The following is a 19,784-nucleotide window of genomic DNA, read 5'->3' as shown; positions in this document are numbered from 1 at the left end:
AATTTAAACTGTATCTCTTTTACTTTAGGGGGAACTGGAAAGGAAAGATATAGTTCTAATATTTTAATTTCTTTTAAGAATGTAATCTATTTTAACTGGCTTGGAGAAGCAATAATTTAGTAAGGAACATCTCAAAAATGTGTTATTCAATACAAAGTTGTCTGAGTCCAGGAGAAATATCAGAATACAACACATCCTGCTTGACCGTAGTTCTAATCTGTAATGTGAGAGCTCTGATACTCACCGGAACTAAAAGTGTTTCATTTGATTATGAGTCTAGATCCAGTGCCAGGCAGGACCAGAGTGATGTGAATGGACTGGACTCGTAACTTGTTGTCTTGTTGTTGATCGTCCAGCAGAGGGAGACACAGACCGAGACATGAGCCTAGTCTAGAGTGACCAGACGTCCTTATTTACCCGGGACAGTCCCAGTTTTGAGCCTGTGTTCCCTGTCCCAACCCACTGATCTGTCCCAGTTGTATTCAAAAAATGTCCCATGTGTCCCTATTTTTAACCAATCTGATCCCTGTCAACAGTAAAGAGAAGCATAAATTATCATTTGTTTAGAAAAATACAGAAAAGCTACTTAAAAAATGACCAAAACACAAAGAAAATGTGACTTCCTTAATTACATACTTTTTTCATTCATCCATCCATCTTTTTCTGCTTATCCGGGGCCGAGTCATGGGGGCAACAGTTTAAGCAGGGACTCCCAGACTTCCTTCACCTTGGACACTTCCTCCAGCTCCTCCAAGGTGTTCCCAGGCCAGCCCAGAGACATAGTCCCTCCAGTGTGTCCTGGGTCTTCCCTGGGGTATCCTCCCTGTGGGACATGCCCAGAACACCTCTCGAGGGAGACGTCCAGGAGGCATCAGGACAGATGACCGAGCCTCAACTGCTCCTCTCGACGTGGAGGAGCAGCGGCTCTACTCCGAGCTCCTCCCATGTGACTGAGCTCCTCACCCTATCTCTAAGGGAGCGCCCAGACATCCTGCGGAGGAAACTCATTTCGGCCATTTGTATCCACGATCTCGTTCTTTCGGTCATTACCCAGAGCTCATGACCACAGGTGAGAGTAGGAACGTAAATTGACGGTAAATCGAGAGCTTTGTCTTTCGGCTCAGCTCCTCTTCACCACAATGGTCCGATACAGCGACCACATCACTGTATTTTAGAACATAAATAAACTCTAAAACCTCTGAGGAATCTTTCCCACATTATTTAACAAGTTCTTGCAAAATTGTTTATCTGTAAAAACATTTCATCTTCAAAAATGCTCTAAATCAGGAAAAAACACTATATAAAATGTGACCGTTTTCCATTTCACATTTATGTTGTCTAAAGGCAAATTAATGTCTTTGAAACTGTGTTGTGTACACTTCACTCTTAAACTATATTACTCTATCATACTATTTTATTACTATATTACTTACTACTTATTAATTACTATATTAGAAATGTTCCAGGTAATTAACTTTTACTTTTACATTTTATAGAAACTACACATCAAGACCAAACCTCGTTACTTGGATGAGCGATGGCTGGGAATATCAGGTGCCATGGTGGAAAAAAATGGTCGTTGTGTCCTTCGGCAAGACACTTCAGCCACATTGCCGCGTGGTGTGTGTGCGCTGGTGCAGATAGGCAGTCTCGCCTTCGCCAGTCTGTCCCAGGGCGGCTGTGGCTGGAGCGTGGAGTGAATGAATAATGCACTGGAAAGGTTCGAGTGTCCAGAAAGTGCTAATGTATTGTTACTATTACTATAAACAAATATTTAATTAATAATGGTTCAGGCTTAGTAACGACTTAATTAAAGAGTTTGGAGTTCTAGCCTGAATATTTTTTTAATCAAAGGCCCAAATCAACACATATTTCGAATAAAGACTTTTAGTTCAGGTGCAAGCGTAGTTATAAATTGTTACCAAATAACTCGGCAAAATATGATTTTTACTTTTACATTTATATTTTGATTCTGACTAAATAAACAAGACCTGCTGCCTCCCATAACATTCAATACGGCTATAAATAGAGGTCTGCAGAAATATCGAAATATCAATATATCGTATTGTTGAACGTGAAGATACGGTATCGATATTGTGGGCTGCTGTGTCGATATATCGCCAAGAGTATTTTTTTTAGTGTGTTATTTTGTTACAGTGCTTCTTGTTTAGTGGAAGGAAACTCGTTTATGCGACACATTTGACATTTTCACAGTTTTGATGATTAAAATGTTTGTTAAACCACTTCTTGTGCAAAGTTCATATGAAACACAAAGACTTTTAGTATCACAGACATGATTTAGACTATTTTTTTATCGAATTGCCTTGAGCTATATCGAATCGTAAGCTCACTCTATGTATCGGGGTATCGTATCGTATCGGCAACTTCTTCATGATCCCCAGCTCTAGCTATAAACCTCATCATTTTGACGCTCCCTGTAGATCATCATAAACTCCAATATTAGTTTGTGAAAGTTACTTGAAAATGTTTAGAGTAACAAATAAAAAAATGTATATCCCATAACATATTTAATTAATTACACAGCAAAAACTGGAGTGTTAAAATTTCAGGGTGAAATATTTCAGAATTGTTTTTAACACAAAAAGTGTTATTTTAACTCTGCAAAGCTTTGGGGGCAGGATAAACAAAAATTGTGCAGAATTGTCCTTTTGGTGCTTTTCAGTGCAGGGAACAGTCTGAAAGACAAAGTAGGAAAAAGCTGAGGCGCTCAAAAAGTACAAAATAATTAAAAGCCTTTAATACCACATGGCAGATAAAGTTAAAATCACACCAACGATTTTAACTGATTTGAAAATTAACAATTTGAAAGTTAAATGGGGATTGGAGTTGGGGTTATTTGCCAGAGTTGATATGGTTGAAGTTAATTCAATTTGCCTTAGTGTTAATTTGGCTCCTCCCACCACCATTTCAAACTCCCGCGAGAGAAGACCAGTCTGAACCAGTTTTGTTCATAATTTCATCTTAAATTAACTCAAATAAAGTGTAAAAATAAAACATCTGTGTGTTGTTGAGCTAAATCGGGGAGGGGGGTCAGCCCTGTGTTCCCATTGCTCTGTGTTGCCGAATTTTTAAGATTTTCTCAAAATGAAACAAATTCAAGTCATTTTTATTTTTATACCACATTTAAAAGAGAAATTTCAACCTCAGATCCTTTGCTCCACGACCTCTACATTACATCTGTAGTCAACTGCTGCTGGAGAATAGATCGGGTGTAATTGATGACCAAATTGGGAGAAATGTGGGTAAATTCTGATGCAAATTGATGATAAAGGAAATGAGGGAACATAAGGCCTAATTCTAAAAAGAAAAAAAAACTCCAAAAACTTAGAAATGAGGGAACATACGCGTGCTCCCCAATCAGGATAACCCTAGAAGTGTTCTCTGTTTACTCTCAAAACGTTAATATAACTCTTGATTTTGGAGTTAAACAGGAACTTTTGTCCAGTGTTAATCAACATTTCCAAAAGTGTTAAATTAAAGCGATAGTTCAGAATTTTGGACATACGGCGTCATTTCCTCGTGAACCAGAGTGTTGGAGACGTGTGGAGACACTTTTTTTAAATCTTCCATCCAGTCCTTGTATTTGCAGAGGTCACTGGTGTTAGACTAGTGCATGTCAATGGTCATAGTTTATCCTGCCACTAAAAACAGTCTTACCCACTCCACAAAACCCCCAAAACAAAACCATTATTACACCAGACTGTCCATGTGAATGTCTGTGTTGATAGAATAATTGTAGAAGTAAAACCAACGTTAGGGTTGAAGGATTTTTATTTATTATTATTTATTTGTTTTTTTATTTATTTTGCATTTGAAGTATTTATGTCTGAGCAGCAGCAGAGAGAGCGGCGGATTGATATATGAGAAAATAGTCCCTCAACATGAGAAGATTCATGTGATGCAAGGTTAGTTTTACTTCTACATTTATTCTATTAACACAGACATTCCCATGGACAGTCTGGTGTAATAATAGATTTTCTTCCGGTGTTTTGTGGAGTGGGTAAGACTGTTTTTAGTGGCAGGAGAACTATGGCCATTGACATGCACTAGTCTAACCGATTCTGCCTGAATGACTGAGGGTTTTTTCACGTAACTCTAGAACAGATCGGACTTGTATAAACCCCGAAAAAACGTTAAGACTCCACTTTTTGCCGTGTACAGAACGAAAAAAATGTGTGCAAAAATGTATACCAAACAATGAAAAGTCCTTTATTGCCATCAGAACATGAGTGAGACAAAAACTCTGACAAAGAGTGAGGAGTCGACTGTACAACCAGCACTCGCCAAACGCAAACGCACACACACACGCACGCGCACACACACACACGCAAACGCACGCAAACACACACACACACACGCTTCCAAACAGGACACAGGATATACAGGTCACAAAATGAGGTAATAAAAAGGTCCACTCGCACATGCAAACTCCAACCCAGGTACAAAAACTTAAACTCGTTTTTTCCAACAACACAGGTGAGCAGAATGTTCAACAGCAGCATCTATGTCGCCCCAATTCTCCCGTTTTGAGAACCTTTGGTCACTCTTGCTTGCCATGCGAAACAAAAACATAACAAAAAAAATATTAGGTCTCTTTCCTGACGTTTAGCAGATGAGCGGTTAAGTAAGGGGTCAACACAAATTTCTTCAAAGTTAGTGGGACATTCAAGTGTGTGAGTTAGCAGCAGTTCTAATAGTGAGTGGAATCAATGGCTTTAGTTTTAAGTAGATGACGTTTTTTGTTGTTTTTTCTTTTCTCCATCATGCGCAAAGACAGGCACGTTTTTTTTTTTGTTTTTTTTTGTCACCCAAACGCCATGCAGGTTAGAAAAATAGACTGCACGAGACAGAAATCAACAGTTCATCTCCAGAGAAGAGTTTGATTTCATTTGGATTTTATTATTATTTTCTAAAGATGTGGAAATAGCAACAAAAGAAAAAAAATAGAACTTGAGAGCGGTAACCAAGACAACAACATGAGCAGAGAGCCATTGAGATTTTTTTTTTTTTCAAAAGTCCCTCGCACTCGCCGTTGAAACCCAGTCCGTGAGGTACGAGACAAGTCCGTTTAAACGTCGACCGCTCGGAGTGATTCGCGTGCGTACCTGTTTAGAATGGCCGTGTTTTCGTTGGGTTTTTTTTGTGTGTTTTCGTTGTGGTTGTGTCAGTTTTGTTTTTGTTTTTTGGCTCTCGCGTTGAAGCCGTCCCACACGTTTTCGGGCCTTTTCCGCTCGGACCTCCCCGAAGCGCCGTGCGACCCCGGAGAGGCGGCCGGCGGTCTGCTTCTGCCGTAGTGGTTTTTATTTTTTTTAGTACAGCTATAGTTTCAAGACACTGTTGTGACCGCTGCCTCCCTCGACGCCGAGCGGAGGCGCGGCGAGTTCTAGGTTTCTCGTGAGTTTTTTTGTTTTCCTAAAGCCTGTCCTGTTTTACGAGCAGCGCCGCTTTTTTTGTTTGTTTTTGGACCCTGTGTAGGCTTCGTGGTTGTCGCGTCACCAGCACAAGCCTCTAGTCGTTACCAATTGTCACCTCTCAGTTTTTCCTTTTTGCCAAATCTCACACGCAACCGCACATCAGTACATACCCCCCGAAAGTGCCCAAATATTCCGATTTTGGCACCTCTTTAAGTCACCACCTTGGCCAGCCACTCCCTCCGCTTCTCTAGCCTCTCTCGTCCGTTTCCTTTTTCTCTCCGTAAAACAAAAAAAAAAAAACCCTGGAAGAACAACCTCTCCCCTCTTAAGTAACAATAGCAAACTTAATGAAGAATGTTTTTAATATATCTTTTTTTTTTCAAATTCAAGGCACAATGTCTTAATATTCCAATCTCCCAGGTTCAGTGTGCGTCCCGTTCGGACCGCCCGCTCGTGCGCCGCTCCCTACAGCCCACACCTCTCCGTCCTGTAACACTGTTCGGTAGAGAGAGTGACCGCCAAGTCCAAACCAGTGATAAACAATGAACAAAATGAACAAAAATAAAAGACACAAATAAAGATTTTCTTGAACAAAAACGTCTTGTCCTGTTTCTCGTGTTTCAGTATTTCAAAATCAAGTCATATCCACCAGCTCTTTTTTGGCAAGCTAGTTGTTTTTTTAAATAAGCACTAAGTACTGATAGATAGGATAGCATACACCGTGTGGTTTTAAGTAGATGCGTTTGTCGTTTTTTTGTACTTTTTCACTCTCATAGTATGGATTCAGTATTTTGTCTCATCTGTTTAAGGTTTACGTTAATGCAAGCAGGGACAGAGTTTGCCATGAAGTCTTGCTCTAGACTTAGGTTTGTGAGAGGCGGGCGGGCCGCGTGCTTTACGACACCCCGTTGACCAGGGTCAGGCCGGAGTCGCCGCCTGCGTTCATGCCTTTGCTGGGGGAGCGCTTGGACGGCGTCCGCTCATCCTTCTTGGAGCTAGTCCCGTTCTCCTACAAAAAAAATACACAAAACACATGATTGGAATTATGTGAGAGCTGTATTTTTCAGACTATAAGGCTACGTTCAGACTGCAGGGTTTAACGCTTAATTCCGATTTTTTTGTGAAATCCGATGTGCTTCACTTCACTGACATGGAGTTCATTAACAATTTTCGCCGACTTCAGTGCAGAATAGTGACGTTTGTGGCTTGTTGATAACGTGTAGGTGGATGAATGCACTTTGGCCGTTCACACTGAAGTCACATGTCAAAAGATCAGATATGTATCGTTTTAATAGCACATATCCAAGGCTACGTTCAGACTGCAGCCTGAAGTGACCCAAATCCGATTTTTTGGCCCCTATGTGACCTGTATCTGATCTGAACCACACAGATCCGATTTTTTCAAATGTGACCCAGGACACTTGGATATGTGCTCCTAAAACCGATACATATCTGATCTTTTGACATGCGACTTCAGTGTGAACGGACAAATCGCATTCATCCACCTACACGTTATCAACAAGACACAAATGTACACAATGTCTTCTCCTCATACAAAAATTGTTAATGAACTCCATGTCACTGAAGTGAAGCACATCACCACTCACCACATCCACACGTTCCTTTCAACGTTCTGTCCCACAAAACACCACGACCAAAAACCTCGTCCTTCTCCTTCTCAATCTCCTCCTTAAAACAAGTAAGTTGTTCATGTTCTGGCTCCGGTACGAGAGGAACTTTAAAATCTCCAGGTGCTCGATGCTGCGTCCACGTTTGGACAACTTCCGTAAACACAGAGACGCTCGCTGCGGTTGACGTCGTCGTGTCTCCAGTGTCACATGTGGGACACTTTCGGGCCGTTTAATGTTCACACTGGAGTCACATACAAGTCACATTTAACTGGAAATGTGAACGACCTCGAAAAAACATCGGATTTCACACAAAAAAAAAAATCTGAATTGAGCGTTAAGCCCTGCTGTCTGAACGTAGCCTCAGTGTCACTTTTTTTTTCATGGTTTGTGTTTCCTGTGACTTATCCTCCAGTGTGACTTCTATATTAAAATGTTTTTCGTGAAGTGTGGAAGAGGTTCTCGTCTTGTGTGTGAGTATCTGCTGCTCCTGTTCCTCCTGTACCACTGTCACTTGGCTCTACTGCGCATGTCTCCTTGCAGAAAGAGCCTCCGTCCTGTCTGTATCATGTCAGTCGATCGCACCGTTACTTCTGCACCACTGAACAATTTAACATTGAAACTTTAAACTTATAAAGACAAAGACTGAGAAGACTGAAACGCCCCCGAAAACAAAATCAGATTCTGCAGATTACAAACTGTAAGTCGTGAAATCTGCAGCTGAAAACGGAAATCGAGCAGCAGAAAGAAAGTTTGGAGTGAGAGAGAAACTTGTGACACCGGGAGGATGCACCATGAAACTTTCCTGAAGTCACTGGATGGATGGACAAAGCCTGGACTTCAGTGACACCGAAACCATCCTGTCGGGATTCAGAAAGACCCCAGAATAATTCTAACTGGAACTGATGCTGAGGGTTAGGGTTAGCGCTCCGTTTACCTCCGGAGATCGAGGCCGAGTTGTTCAGAAGTGACACCGAGGATGAAGAATTGAATGGATTTAGTGATTTGGAGTGAGATGGAGAGTTTGGTTAAACTTGTTCTGTTCTGTTGTTTATGTTATAGTTTATCTGAAGAACTGTAAAATATGTGACATTAACAGTCTGTTGACACATAAAATCCAGTGCAATGTCTATGTATGAAAAAGAAAACTAAGTTGTTGAGCATAGTAGTGAAGATTTCTGTTTGCAATTGAGTGAACTAAAATGTACTGATTTGAAATGTTTGAAAGTAACTCTCGGTGTTAATGTGTCTGGAAAAGGGAAACAAAAGATGACTCTTCTTTCTGCTCCTTTTCAATAATTTCTTGTATGTTTGATGTTTTGACACTGTTAATGTTTTTTTATACTTTATGAATGAAATGTATAAATAAATCATTGGGTTTATGTTAATGTAAGCAGGGGACAAATTTTGCCATTTTTTATTTGTTAACACTCTATAAGATCAGTGAGTGTTTGTGGTTGGACAGGACTTTACCTTGGGCTCAGGTCCAGTGTGGTTTTCTTTCTGGGGCAGGTTCTGTCTGCTCTGGGACTCAGCGCGAGATATGTAATCAGCAACTGTCACTGGAAACACAGAGCAGCAGCAGCACGTTACACACTGAGACGTGAACACACCTGAGGAACACTGACGCTTCCATCATTCTCTTCACTATATAATAGGAGTGTAATGGTTCATGTATTTGTGCCAAATAGTTTCGATACGGGACGTTTGGTTCGGTGCAGGACTGTGCACGAGTGAGTTCGCACAATTTGTGTGTTTATACTCCACCACTCCATGTGCAGCTACACAGAAGGATCAGCTCTTTAATATTCACGAGGAAACTTGTCCGTGATCGGAGGAGTGTTTCCCGCAGCGCTTTATAGTTAGAGCGGCCACCTTGAGAACAATTGCCCCCGCCTTGACTATGTCTCTCCGAACCACGTGAATCCAAACTTACTGCAGACCATGTGGCCAAGTTTGTTTTTCAGGCCAAAAATCTGAAAATTGAGTAAAACTTCTTGCTGGAACTGTTAGTGCTGCGCTTTACTTTTTCAAAAGATTTGTTTACCGTTTACAAGGAATTCATTTTTATAATATTTCAAACATTTGTTGCTTATTTGAGAATATTTCCTTTAACTTTTTAGTATTACTCAACAGCACTTTGCATTTATTTTATTTTCCTGTTTGTATAAAGTTAAAACAAATTGTTGCTTTAATAAACACACAAATGGTTTTTGCATTTCAAACTGAACCGAAAATGAACCAAACCGTGACCTCAAAACCAAGTATGTACTGAACTGTGATTTTTGTGAACCGTTACACCGCTGCTGCTGCACGAGTGTGTCGGTGGTGATTTGGTTGGAGTCACTTTCTGCGACAGGTGAAGTGTGTAAAACAAACGTACCATGCACTGAGGTTATTAGACACTTCTTCACGGGAGGCCGACAACAGAATAAAAAGTCAAACATACGTCATGTTCTACTGTTGATGTTCTGTGAACCTTAAATGAACCGAAATGCCCTTTAAAACTTCCTCTGTGCTGCTGAAATCACTTGGAATAATCATAGGAAATTGTATTGCTTTTATGGCTGGTATAACTGCTTTTCATTGATGAAATATGCAAGTGTTTCCTGGAGAATGAAATAAAAGCATACCCTCGGCCGGCTGTCTGTCGCGGCTGGCTGAACCTCCCTCGGGCCGGTTGCCACGGTTACGGCGACGACGGCTCCGGTTGCGGCGCTGGGGTCTGGCTTCTTCATCTGGCAGTGAAATGACAAAATATAGGTCAGCTCTCGCCTCGTGGACCAACAGAGCTTTGATTTGATCACAGAGGGTCGCCGCTCCATTACCGAGGCCGTTCTCGCTGGGGCCGCCCTGGCCGTCGGACTCGCCCGCGTCCATCACACTGGGGTCCTGGTCGGTGCGGCGGCGCCTGGAGCGTCTGCGCCTCTCCCCCGCGCCCTCGCTCACGTCTCCGTCGGCCAGCTCACCCTCGCCCTCCAGCAGAGAGTACGGGTTACTGTCCGGGTCCCTCAGCACTGCACAAAAACACACAAACACACAAAAACACACAAACCCACACTGGTCGTTTAGGTTTCAGCCTTTAAAAAACACACATGCAAGTATTTAATATTCAACTATAACACACAAAGATGATATTTTAGCATTCTGCAACATTGATCTAAAACAACTAAAAAACAGGGTTCCCACTTTTTTTCACTTACAAAATTTCAAAACTTTTCCCTGACTTTTTCATGACCTAAAGTGAATTTTCCATGACTTTACGGCAGAGGTTGGACAAAGTCATTGTTTTGCAAGTCTCAAGTCTTTGACCTCAAGTCCGAGTCAAGTCCCAAGTCAAATACAGGCAAGTCCAAGTCGAGTCTCGAGTCACTGACCCATAAGTCCAAGTCAAGTCCAAGTCGTCTGCTTTGAGCTTTTCAAGTCTTTAAACCAAAGGACCAAATATAGTTTAGATTTTTGCAATTTATATTGAATTATACGATACATTTTACTTTAAAAAAAATCATGGTACTTTATATATGAGTATATATATAAGAGATGTAGAAATTAGTTTAGGTACTTTTTCCTTTTTAAATGTCTTGACAAGATCTTAGTGTGAATCATTACGGTCAAAATAGAAAGAATTCAGATTTAAAAGTGCTTCTCAAGTCATTGACCTTCAAGTCCAAGTCGAGTCCCAAGTCGTAGTCGATTTTATCAAGTCAAGTCTCAAGTCCTAAAAATAGTGACTCAAGTCTGACTCGAGTCCAAGCCACGACTTGCAAGTTCCCATCTCTGCTTGACGGCCCCAACAGAATTGATTAGACATTTAGGGCTAAATCTGAAATGTGAACTCTTTCCACTCACCTTATGGTTTGGGATTATAGTTTTTTAACATTTAAAATCCTGTCAGTGCATTTATTGTTGTCTCTTTTAAGCAAAAGGCGCAGACGTTTGGAAATAATCAGAATAGTCTAATGAGAACTTAACAGAACACTGGAGTTGCGAGAAAGAGATACTAAAATTTCATGACTTTTCCAGGCCTGGAAAATAACATTTTCAATTTCCATGACTTTTCCAGGATTTCCATGACCGTGGGAACCCTGAAAAAATAACGGGTCCTTTGATTTACCAGATTACTGCTTTAAAAATACCTTTGTGACGTTTGTAATTCTGCATTGCAAGACCAAGTTTGACTTTTGTGTAATTAAGTACAGAGCAGTGGGCGGAGATAGGGGATAGGTGAAATCACATTTCCACGGCAAAGCATGCAGGATTACTCAAGCAGGCTTGGATCAATTTAAATTAGGGGTGGGACTTGATTTAAAAAATGATCTAATTAATTACAGCCTCTGTAATTAATCTTAATCACATAATAGTATTTGCTGTACTCATTTACTCATTTTCTTCCAGGCGCCTGTCATTTGTTGGAGTTTGTTCTCTTGTTTGTACTCGGACCAGACCTGCTCCTGCCAACAGCTCCACAGTTTCTGTTCTCACTGTCACATGTTTTGCATTTGTCTGTGATATGCAAACTTTTTGCTGCACCTTTGTCAGTATTTCCATCAGGTAGATTTTTGAATAGAAATTGAGTGTCCAGTAGACTCATGCTCATGTGCATCAGTATAATTGCTGTGCCACGTCATCGTGCACAGATGTTCTGTTTTGTTTGGCAAACTGTGATAAAATGCGTTAATATTTTTAATGCATTTTTTTCTTTAAATGATGAATCATAATTAATGTGTGAAAAATCCCCCAGTCGTCCAGGTAGAATCCAAGGCAGAGGAGAAATTCAATTTGTCAACTGGACAAAAGTTTATTTGGTCGAATACATTTCACAGTTCATCCAAACTGCTTCTTCAGTTCTGGTCAGACGCTGGTGGACACTTCCTTATATCTGCCAACTACACTGAAACTACTCTGAAACTAACACACACACTAGTTTACAGTTTCTGTTTGTAGGTAGGTTAATCATAATTAACGTGTTAATGTCCCAGCCCTAATTTACATACAACTTTTAGTGGGCTAATGATGAGAAAAAAAACATTATAACAGAGTTAATGGTTAATAAAAGTGTGTCCCCTTTAAACAAGGCTTGACTAAAAACACAGAACACCCATGATGGACCCCTGAGGGACCCCGTGATTGAAAGATCATTATAGAGAGTGATTAAAAAAAGGAGAGAGGACTGAAGAGCACCTGAGCTGATGGAGTTGGAGGGTTTGGACACTGGGCCCCCGCGGCCCCGTCCTGAGCTGGAGCCTCTGCCGCGGCCGCCGCGTCTGGAGCCTCGCTCATCACCACCGAGGCCCCGGGGCCGCTGTTCTCGTTCCACATCCTCAGACTCAGACGCATTGGATTGTTCAGAGTTTGTGCCTGGATAAAAAATAAAATAAAAACAAGATTTGTACCAAAACAAAAAGAAAAACATTAATTTACAGTTGTACAAGCTTCACACATTGACAGTAGTAGTAGTAGTAGTAGTAGTAGTAGTAGTAGTAGTAACAGCGTATGAACAGCAAGTTTGTGAAAAACATTTCCACATTCGCTTACAATCCGTGTTTCATTCATTAATTTTTCAAAATAAAACCAAAAAAAAAAGAAAATGCCCCAGGCCCCAGTCCCGGCCCCAGTCCCGGCCCCAGTCCCGGCCCCAGTCCCGGCCCAGTCCCGGCCCCAGTCCCGGACAGGGACAGGAGTGTCGGGACAGGAGTGTCGGGACAGGAGTGTCGGGACAGGAGTGTCGGGACAGGCCTGGGGGTGCGTCCGCATAGACTGTCGGGTGATCAGTCCTGGTTCAGTCCTGGTTCAGTCCTGGTTCAGTCCTGGTTCAGTCCTGGTCCAGTCCTGGTTCAGTCCTGGTTCAGTCCTGGTTCAGTCCTGGTTCAGTCCTGGTTCAGTCCTGGTTCAGTCCTGGTTCAGGCCATTATCCGTTTTTTCCATTTTTCATTTAAACGCAAAATCGAAAACTGAAAAAACGAATCATTATCTGTTTTTTTTCCATTTTGGTTTTGGAGACAAATAATGAAGAAAACAGTTTGGTTTTATATTGAAAAACAAATTAACAAAAGATACACAGATCACTAACTCTACATTTCCTGTTTTAGGGGTAACTACACACTTAAAAATTCTGTTGTTTTTTTGCTTTTAAGCAGTGTGTAGTCTTAAGACAACTACAATAATCACATAACCCAATGATTTGATCTGATATTTGGTGTGTTTACTGAGAAATCTGAACATGTGTCATTAATCAATAGAGTTTTAGAGTAACTAAATAAAGTAGAAAATAAAGTGGATTTGGAGGTGCGTCATGCAAGTGTGGAGCCAAACAGTTTTTTGACGTCCTGTCGCCCTTTTACTTGTTAAAATTCCCTTTTTGCACAATTATATATCCTCAGTAAAGAGTTTTGAACTGCACTTGTGGATTTATTTCACTTTTGAGGCATTTTAAAAGTCGGAACAAGCTGCACAAAGCGTCACATCTACGGCTTCACAAACGTCTGGCCCTCACACTCACCGTATCCGGAGTACTGGTTGTTGTTGGTGCGGCGTCCCCTGCCTCTGCCTCCGTAGGTGCGGGAGGTGTGGAGGGAGTTGCTGCTCTCGTCGGTCAGGTAGCCCTTCTCCCTGTCGCCTCCGGGGCCGCTGTTCCTGCCACTGGGGGGAGCTCTGTAGCCGACCCCGATCTGACGCAGCTGCTCGTCGATCTGCAGACGCTCCAGGCGCAGCTGCTCCACCTCCTGCGAGCAACGCCGGGAAAGAAGAGATGTAACCGGAGTTTTCCACGAGGGTTAACCAAGTGTCACCAGCCTCACCATATTTCATTTGGTTAAAGTTAAATATATTTTCAAAACAGTTCAGTTCGGCTGCATATGAATGAATATATAATGGCTCTTTTTAATTTAATGATGGTTATTTGTGTTTTGATTTATCTGTATTGTGATTTTAATGTATATCTTATTCTATAAAGCACTTGGAATGACTTTGTGTATGAATTGTGCTGCAAAACAAACTTGCCTTGCCTTTTACTGATGGGAAATGCTTACAATAACTTCAAACAAGTTACGGCTGAACTTTTTCCGATCGAGAATTAAGTTGTGGTGACATAATTCTACCATTAGGTGCCGGTAAAGCCCCTAAAACAAGAGTCTCCAACCTTTTTCCTCCGGTGAGCTACATTTACAAAACAAAAATGCGAGAGAGAGACACGCAGAGAGCTGCTCATTTTAGCTGCTGCAAGAAAATGAGAAAGTATAAAAGCCGCTGCGAGACTTAAATGGGGCACAGTCAGAGGCGGCGCTACCATTAGGCAAAAGTAGGCGGCTGCTTAGGGCCCCCAAACCTAGAGGGGCCCCCCCAACTAATTTCCCTCAGTGCCACTAATGGCAGAGGCCTCAGAGCAATTTGATTTTCTCTCAATATGACATTAAATGAGAGTAGCTTTAAACAATAACCATAAGAAGAAAAAAAAAAATAATCAAATGTAATGGATGTAAACAAAAATGTAATTGTACTAGTACTCCAGTAGGCGACTGAACTAATAAGACAAGTTTCCAATCCACCATAATTCAAATAAATAGAGATGTCAATGTCTCAAGAACAATGGGGTAATAACAGACACTACCGGTCAAAAGTTTTAGAACACCACACTTTTTCTAGCTTTTTTACTGTTGACCAAAACATATTTTAAACTTTAGATTGACGTGTGTGTCCACCTTTGGCAGATAGAACAGCTGAACTCACTCGTGGCAGAAAGTTCTTCCCGAGTCTGTTGCAGAAGTTTCCATAAATGTGTGACACTTGTCGGTCGCTTCACTCTTCTGTCCAGTTCATCCCAAACCAGCTCGATGGGGTTTAACTCTAGACACTGTGCTGCTGGACACACATGTTTTCAAGTTTTACCATCTTGTTTTTTTTCCTGAGGTGGTTTTGGCAGAGCTTGGACTTGTGTTTTGTTCATTTATCTTTTTTTTTTTTTTTAACCTCTGTCTGTTCAGTTTTTACCTTTGTACCATTTCAAGCTCTTCATTGGACTTGAATTGCAATAAATAACTGGAAAAATTAGGGTGTTCTAAAACTTTTGACTGGTAGTGTATATATTAAAAAAACAAACAAACAAAAAAAACAAAAACAAAAACTGTGTATTATAGTGAGGGCCCCAAACTCAAGTTCGCCTAGGGCCCCCAAATTGCAAACTCCGCCACTGGGCAGAGTTAGATGTCTATGAAACATAAACCATTACCCATTTATCAGTGCACAAAGTCAGACATCTAAATGAGAGATTTGCAGTGACAATTAATCAAATATTAGTTATTCAGAAATGTCTTGGCGAGCTACATGTTTCTACGGAGTTACAGGTTGGAGACTCTTGCTCTAAAAAGTTTCATAATTGCAGTCATTTTTATTCACTCTTCACAAACTTAAATTTTCCTTGGCATCCAGCCCACACACTAGTGACTGAGGTATCAAAAAGTATTGATTCGGGAGGAGAAAAAAAAAAAAAATCAATGCTTAAAATGTCTCAAAAAAAGTAAATTTGTACTGCCCATATATTTAAATCTTAGAACACTTCAAGTTAGAGCGAAAATAATGAGACCTGCTTTCCATCAAGATCGAATTCGTTCAGTGCAATTTGAAACATCTCATTTTGTATCACTATGTGGAGTAAGGCCGGGTGTACAATGTGCAATTTTTGGCGCTTTTTGAGACGATTTTTCACTCGTGCGACTGTTTTTGGGGGTTTTCAATCATGCGTCGTGCTTCGTGTAGTAAACATGGGGTAACGAGAACCGACTAATGTCTCACGACCAGCTCCCAATCAGCAATCGTAGGTCGCAAGAAAATCAAACCTGTGTGAAATCTAGTCGACTCTTGTGAGGGTTTTCGCTCTGTCTAGGTCACAGGTGTCAAACATGCGGCCCGGGGGCCAGATCCGGCCCTCCAAGACCTTTAATCGGCCCTCGGCTGATTTTCTACTAAAATATTTTGATTCTATTTTTTATTAAAATCTTGTTAATTTTCTGTGGTGTTTATCACAGCAGCGTCTCCAGCGTCTCTGTACGTGGCCCCTCCCACCAGAGCAGCATAAATGAAGACTTGTCTCTTTCCAAACGCTCTTAAAGGACGATCGTTTCGACTGTTGACCGTGAAACCCTCATCAGAAAAATGTCAAAAATGAGAAAAGTGGAGCCAAGTGCAGGATTTTACAAGAAAAACTTACTTATTTCTAATTATACAAGTTCATGTTAAACAAGTTCATGTTAAAATATTGTGTTGAAATGGTATTTTTCTTAAAGTTTCAGGTTGTTCATAATATTATAACATTTTGTAAAAGAAAGAATTCATCAATTAAAAAAGATTTCAGTAAGAGATTTGTATTTCTCTGCACAAATATTTGAACTTATTGTTATTTTTGGGGTTTATATGACATGAGTTTTCTGATCTGGCCCCTTTGGGATCAAAGTCGGTTGGATACGGCCCCCGGACCAAAATGAGTTTGGCACCCCTGTTCTAGGTCTTTCGTAAAGTGTGAGAACATGAATCGTGAGCTGTGAACTTTTAAAACCCTGAGCTGGGGCTGAGTGAAACAATCAAAAATATCGCAGAGCGTACGTCCGGGGTTAATATGATTAACTGAGATCCAGGAGCAGGACAACGCCTTGACCTCCCTCTCCTCCTTCTCACCAACGAACCACAGCTCACCTCGACCACACCTCGAATTTCCCAGAAGCCTATTTGTAGCAGCCTATCCCATCATCTCAATCTTGTCTTTCAGCTATAAGACATCTACAAAAGGAGGGGTCCCGCACCAGCTGGGCCAACTGATTGATCGATACGGAGCCCCAACCCTGAGTCTCAACCCAGCCACCTGTACCTCATTCATCCCATCGTTCATCTCACCATTCATTAATAAATATCATCATTGCACCGCCGTATTCCAGAATCGGAAAACCACACTGCAAATTTCTCTGATCTGGCAAAGATTCAGGTTATTATTCATCTTGTTTTCACATTTTTAATCTATTTACTAGTTCTGAGATGATTAATCCTAGTCTAGAGTTCGTTTATTTTAAGTTAACTTGTAAAGTAAAATGTTCTTGCTGCATGGACAGATAATTTCACTACTTTTAAACCATTTACAGTTTACATTGTACATTTTGGCCAAGCTTTTTGACTGATTGTACAGAACTTTAAGGTTTACTTAAAGGAAGAGCCTTGAGCATTGTTTCGCAAAGACTGGGTCATGATCCTCAGGTGAGTCGCAAGAGATTTTATTTTTTTGCGTCGCCTTGTGGCTCTGCAATCTACAGTTGTAAACATTGATCTGTGATTTTATCGTCATTCTGGATCAGCGTTTTGTCACAATATCATGTCCAGTATTTCTATGCTTATTCCTTTCACTACTACATATAGGTAAGTGTGTGAATTTGGATTTTCTGTGCTCACAAAATTAAGACAAAGCACAGAAACAGACTGAATGCTGCTCCTCCTACACCCGGACTGAACACGCTATAAAAACACAGACAGGTCCAACTATCTCACTAGAAATGTTGAAATGTTAAGACATGTTAAACCGTGTCTTATTCGTTCATTCGTTTTTCAAAATAAAACCAAAAATAACAATGAAAATTTATGAAAAAACAACAATTTTCTGAAAAACAAAATGAAAAAATGGATAATGATTCGTTTTTTTCAGTTTTCGATTTTGTGTTTAAATGAAAAATGGAAAAACGGATAACGACCGTTTCCCGTTTACGTGACTTAAACTGCGATGCCGGACTGAACCTGGACTGAACCAGGAATGAACCAGGTCCGGGATCAGACCAGAAGCTGACCAGGACCATTCATTTAAACACAAAATCGGAAACTCAAAAAAAAAACAATCGTTATCCGTTTTTCCATGTTGGTTTTGGAGACAAATAATGAAGAAAACTGTTGTTTTTTTGTTTTCTTATTTTTTGTTTTATTTTATTTTGAAAATCTAATCAACTTATGACACATGGATTAATGTTTTTGTATCATTTCTATCATTTCTTTTTGTTTTGTTTTGTTTTTTGACTATTTTGTTCCAATATTGCTGCTTCAATTGAATATTTTGGCCTTTATTTAATTTCCAAATAGTTGACTTATGGATCCTTTTATTTCTGCTTCAATTTCTGTTTTTCTTTGTTTAAAACTTGAGTAATACTAATTGTTCAGCGACACGATCACTCAGTCAACAATAAAATATCCTCATTAATGTTCAATAATGCTCCAATCCAGCTTTATTTTGTGATTTACGAATGTCTTTTATTGACTTTGGTCGCGAAGGTTTGTGACTTTTAAAATATGGTTCCCCAGAAAAAGAAGTTTGGGAAACATTGGCCTTAGATTTATCCAGAACAACATTAGAGTAACTCCCACTTTCTGGACACTTGTTACATGATTTGACCTCTTTCTAAATCCCCCGGTTTAGAGTCCGGGGGAGGCGACCATTTGGAAATAATTGGAGAGGCAACTTCCTCGTAAACCACGCCGCGGCAGTGCACAGGCAGCAAGTTTGATCCGAGCCTCTCACCTCGGCAGCTGCCTCACCCCGCGACAGCTGCAGCTCCGGGGTGAGAAGGAAGTGAGGCGAGGGGTATTTATGGAAGCCCCCTCCCTCCTCCACTGATAGCCGGTAATCTAAACTCAGGAATCTACCCCCCGAGCCTACAAACGGCACGGGTTATTTATAAAAGCGCATGAGGTAAGGGCAAAATGTGGCACCCTCAGCAGCTCTGATCATAGAAGGAGACAGGTGTAGAGAAGAAAAAAACGAGTGCTCTAAAAGTATTTAAAGAAACTGTTGTGTGATTTTAAGTTTTGGGGTAAATTGAGGTGCGGTTTGGGGAGTAAGCGGCGCCCTCTTGTGGCGAGGCGGACGAACCTGGAGGTAGGACACGTGGTACTCCAGCAGGGCCTGAGCGTTGCTGATGTTCTCCTTGGTGCCCACGAACACGAACGGAACCATGCCCTGGAGACAAGAGAGATTGTTAGTCAACGTAATCACAAATTACGTGAAGTCTACACACAGATTTCAAGTCGTTTTCCATTTTGAGAAACATGGTGAGGAGAAAAATCAGTTTGGAGTGGACAAAAGTTAGTTTGGTTGAAGACGTTATAACTTTTTTACAACCTCTATACCCTGTATCATATTTTGATGAACTTTTGCTAGTAATGAAAGGAATTGGCCTTCAGTTGGTCATATTTTTGAAAAAAGTCCCCCAGACGAAAAATGAAGTTTTGGCAAAGCAACAACCAGAATAAAACTGTTAGAAAGTTAATATCTGTTCAATCATAAAATAACCAAAGACAATTTTCTCTTTAATAACACAGGAACAAAACACATAATCAGGGTAAAGATCATTTAAAATAGGCCACTAAAAGTCCAAAAATGATGATTGTCAGTGTTGTTAGCGACGATGAATCGAATGGTTTATAAAGTCAAAGCAAGAACAGAAAGTGAAACTCCAGTATATTATGATGACAGTACAACTTATTACTGATCCACTTTCAGTCCAATTGACTTGTAATGGTCCTTGTGATAAGTTAGCACGGTTTCACATTTCATATCATCGGCTGTAAAGTGTATTTAATGTGTTTTTTATTTCGGGGGGACTTTTTTAAAAGAGTGTTGAAAATGGAGTTTGGTTTCTTCAATTATACCAAAAAGTTCATCACATCATGATGCAGGACTTTGATTTTGGAAAAAAAAAAG

At 40.6% G+C, this 19,784-nt stretch overlaps 1 protein-coding gene across 4 annotated transcripts in view; it reads right to left on the bottom strand.

Annotated features, from left to right (window-relative positions):
* Positions 1–4,207: 4,207 nt before the first annotated feature.
* The window catches only part of fxr2 (FMR1 autosomal homolog 2), a 65,112-nt gene continuing 49,535 nt past the window's right edge, over positions 4,208–19,784 (bottom strand). For all 4 annotated transcript variants that reach the window (XM_055156690.1, XM_055156691.1, XM_055156692.1 and 1 more), the window contains 7 exons: positions 18,954–19,040; positions 13,563–13,785; positions 12,245–12,421; positions 9,892–10,080; positions 9,697–9,801; positions 8,537–8,625; positions 4,208–6,444 (listed from right to left, as the gene is read on the bottom strand). In XM_055156690.1, the coding sequence (XP_055012665.1) occupies positions 6,331–6,444; positions 8,537–8,625; positions 9,697–9,801; positions 9,892–10,080; positions 12,245–12,421; positions 13,563–13,785; positions 18,954–19,040 (984 nt within the window). In that variant the 3' untranslated portion in view covers positions 4,208–6,330. The remainder of the gene's footprint in view (positions 6,445–8,536; positions 8,626–9,696; positions 9,802–9,891; positions 10,081–12,244; positions 12,422–13,562; positions 13,786–18,953; positions 19,041–19,784) is intronic.

The sequence above is a fragment of the Boleophthalmus pectinirostris genome, unplaced genomic scaffold (genome assembly GCF_026225935.1).
Source record: "Boleophthalmus pectinirostris isolate CB_2022bp ecotype Guang Dong unplaced genomic scaffold, ASM2622593v1 HiC_scaffold_20, whole genome shotgun sequence".
Taxonomy (NCBI): Eukaryota; Metazoa; Chordata; class Actinopteri; order Gobiiformes; family Gobiidae; genus Boleophthalmus; species Boleophthalmus pectinirostris.
This window is presented reverse-complemented; position numbering and strand designations above follow the sequence as displayed.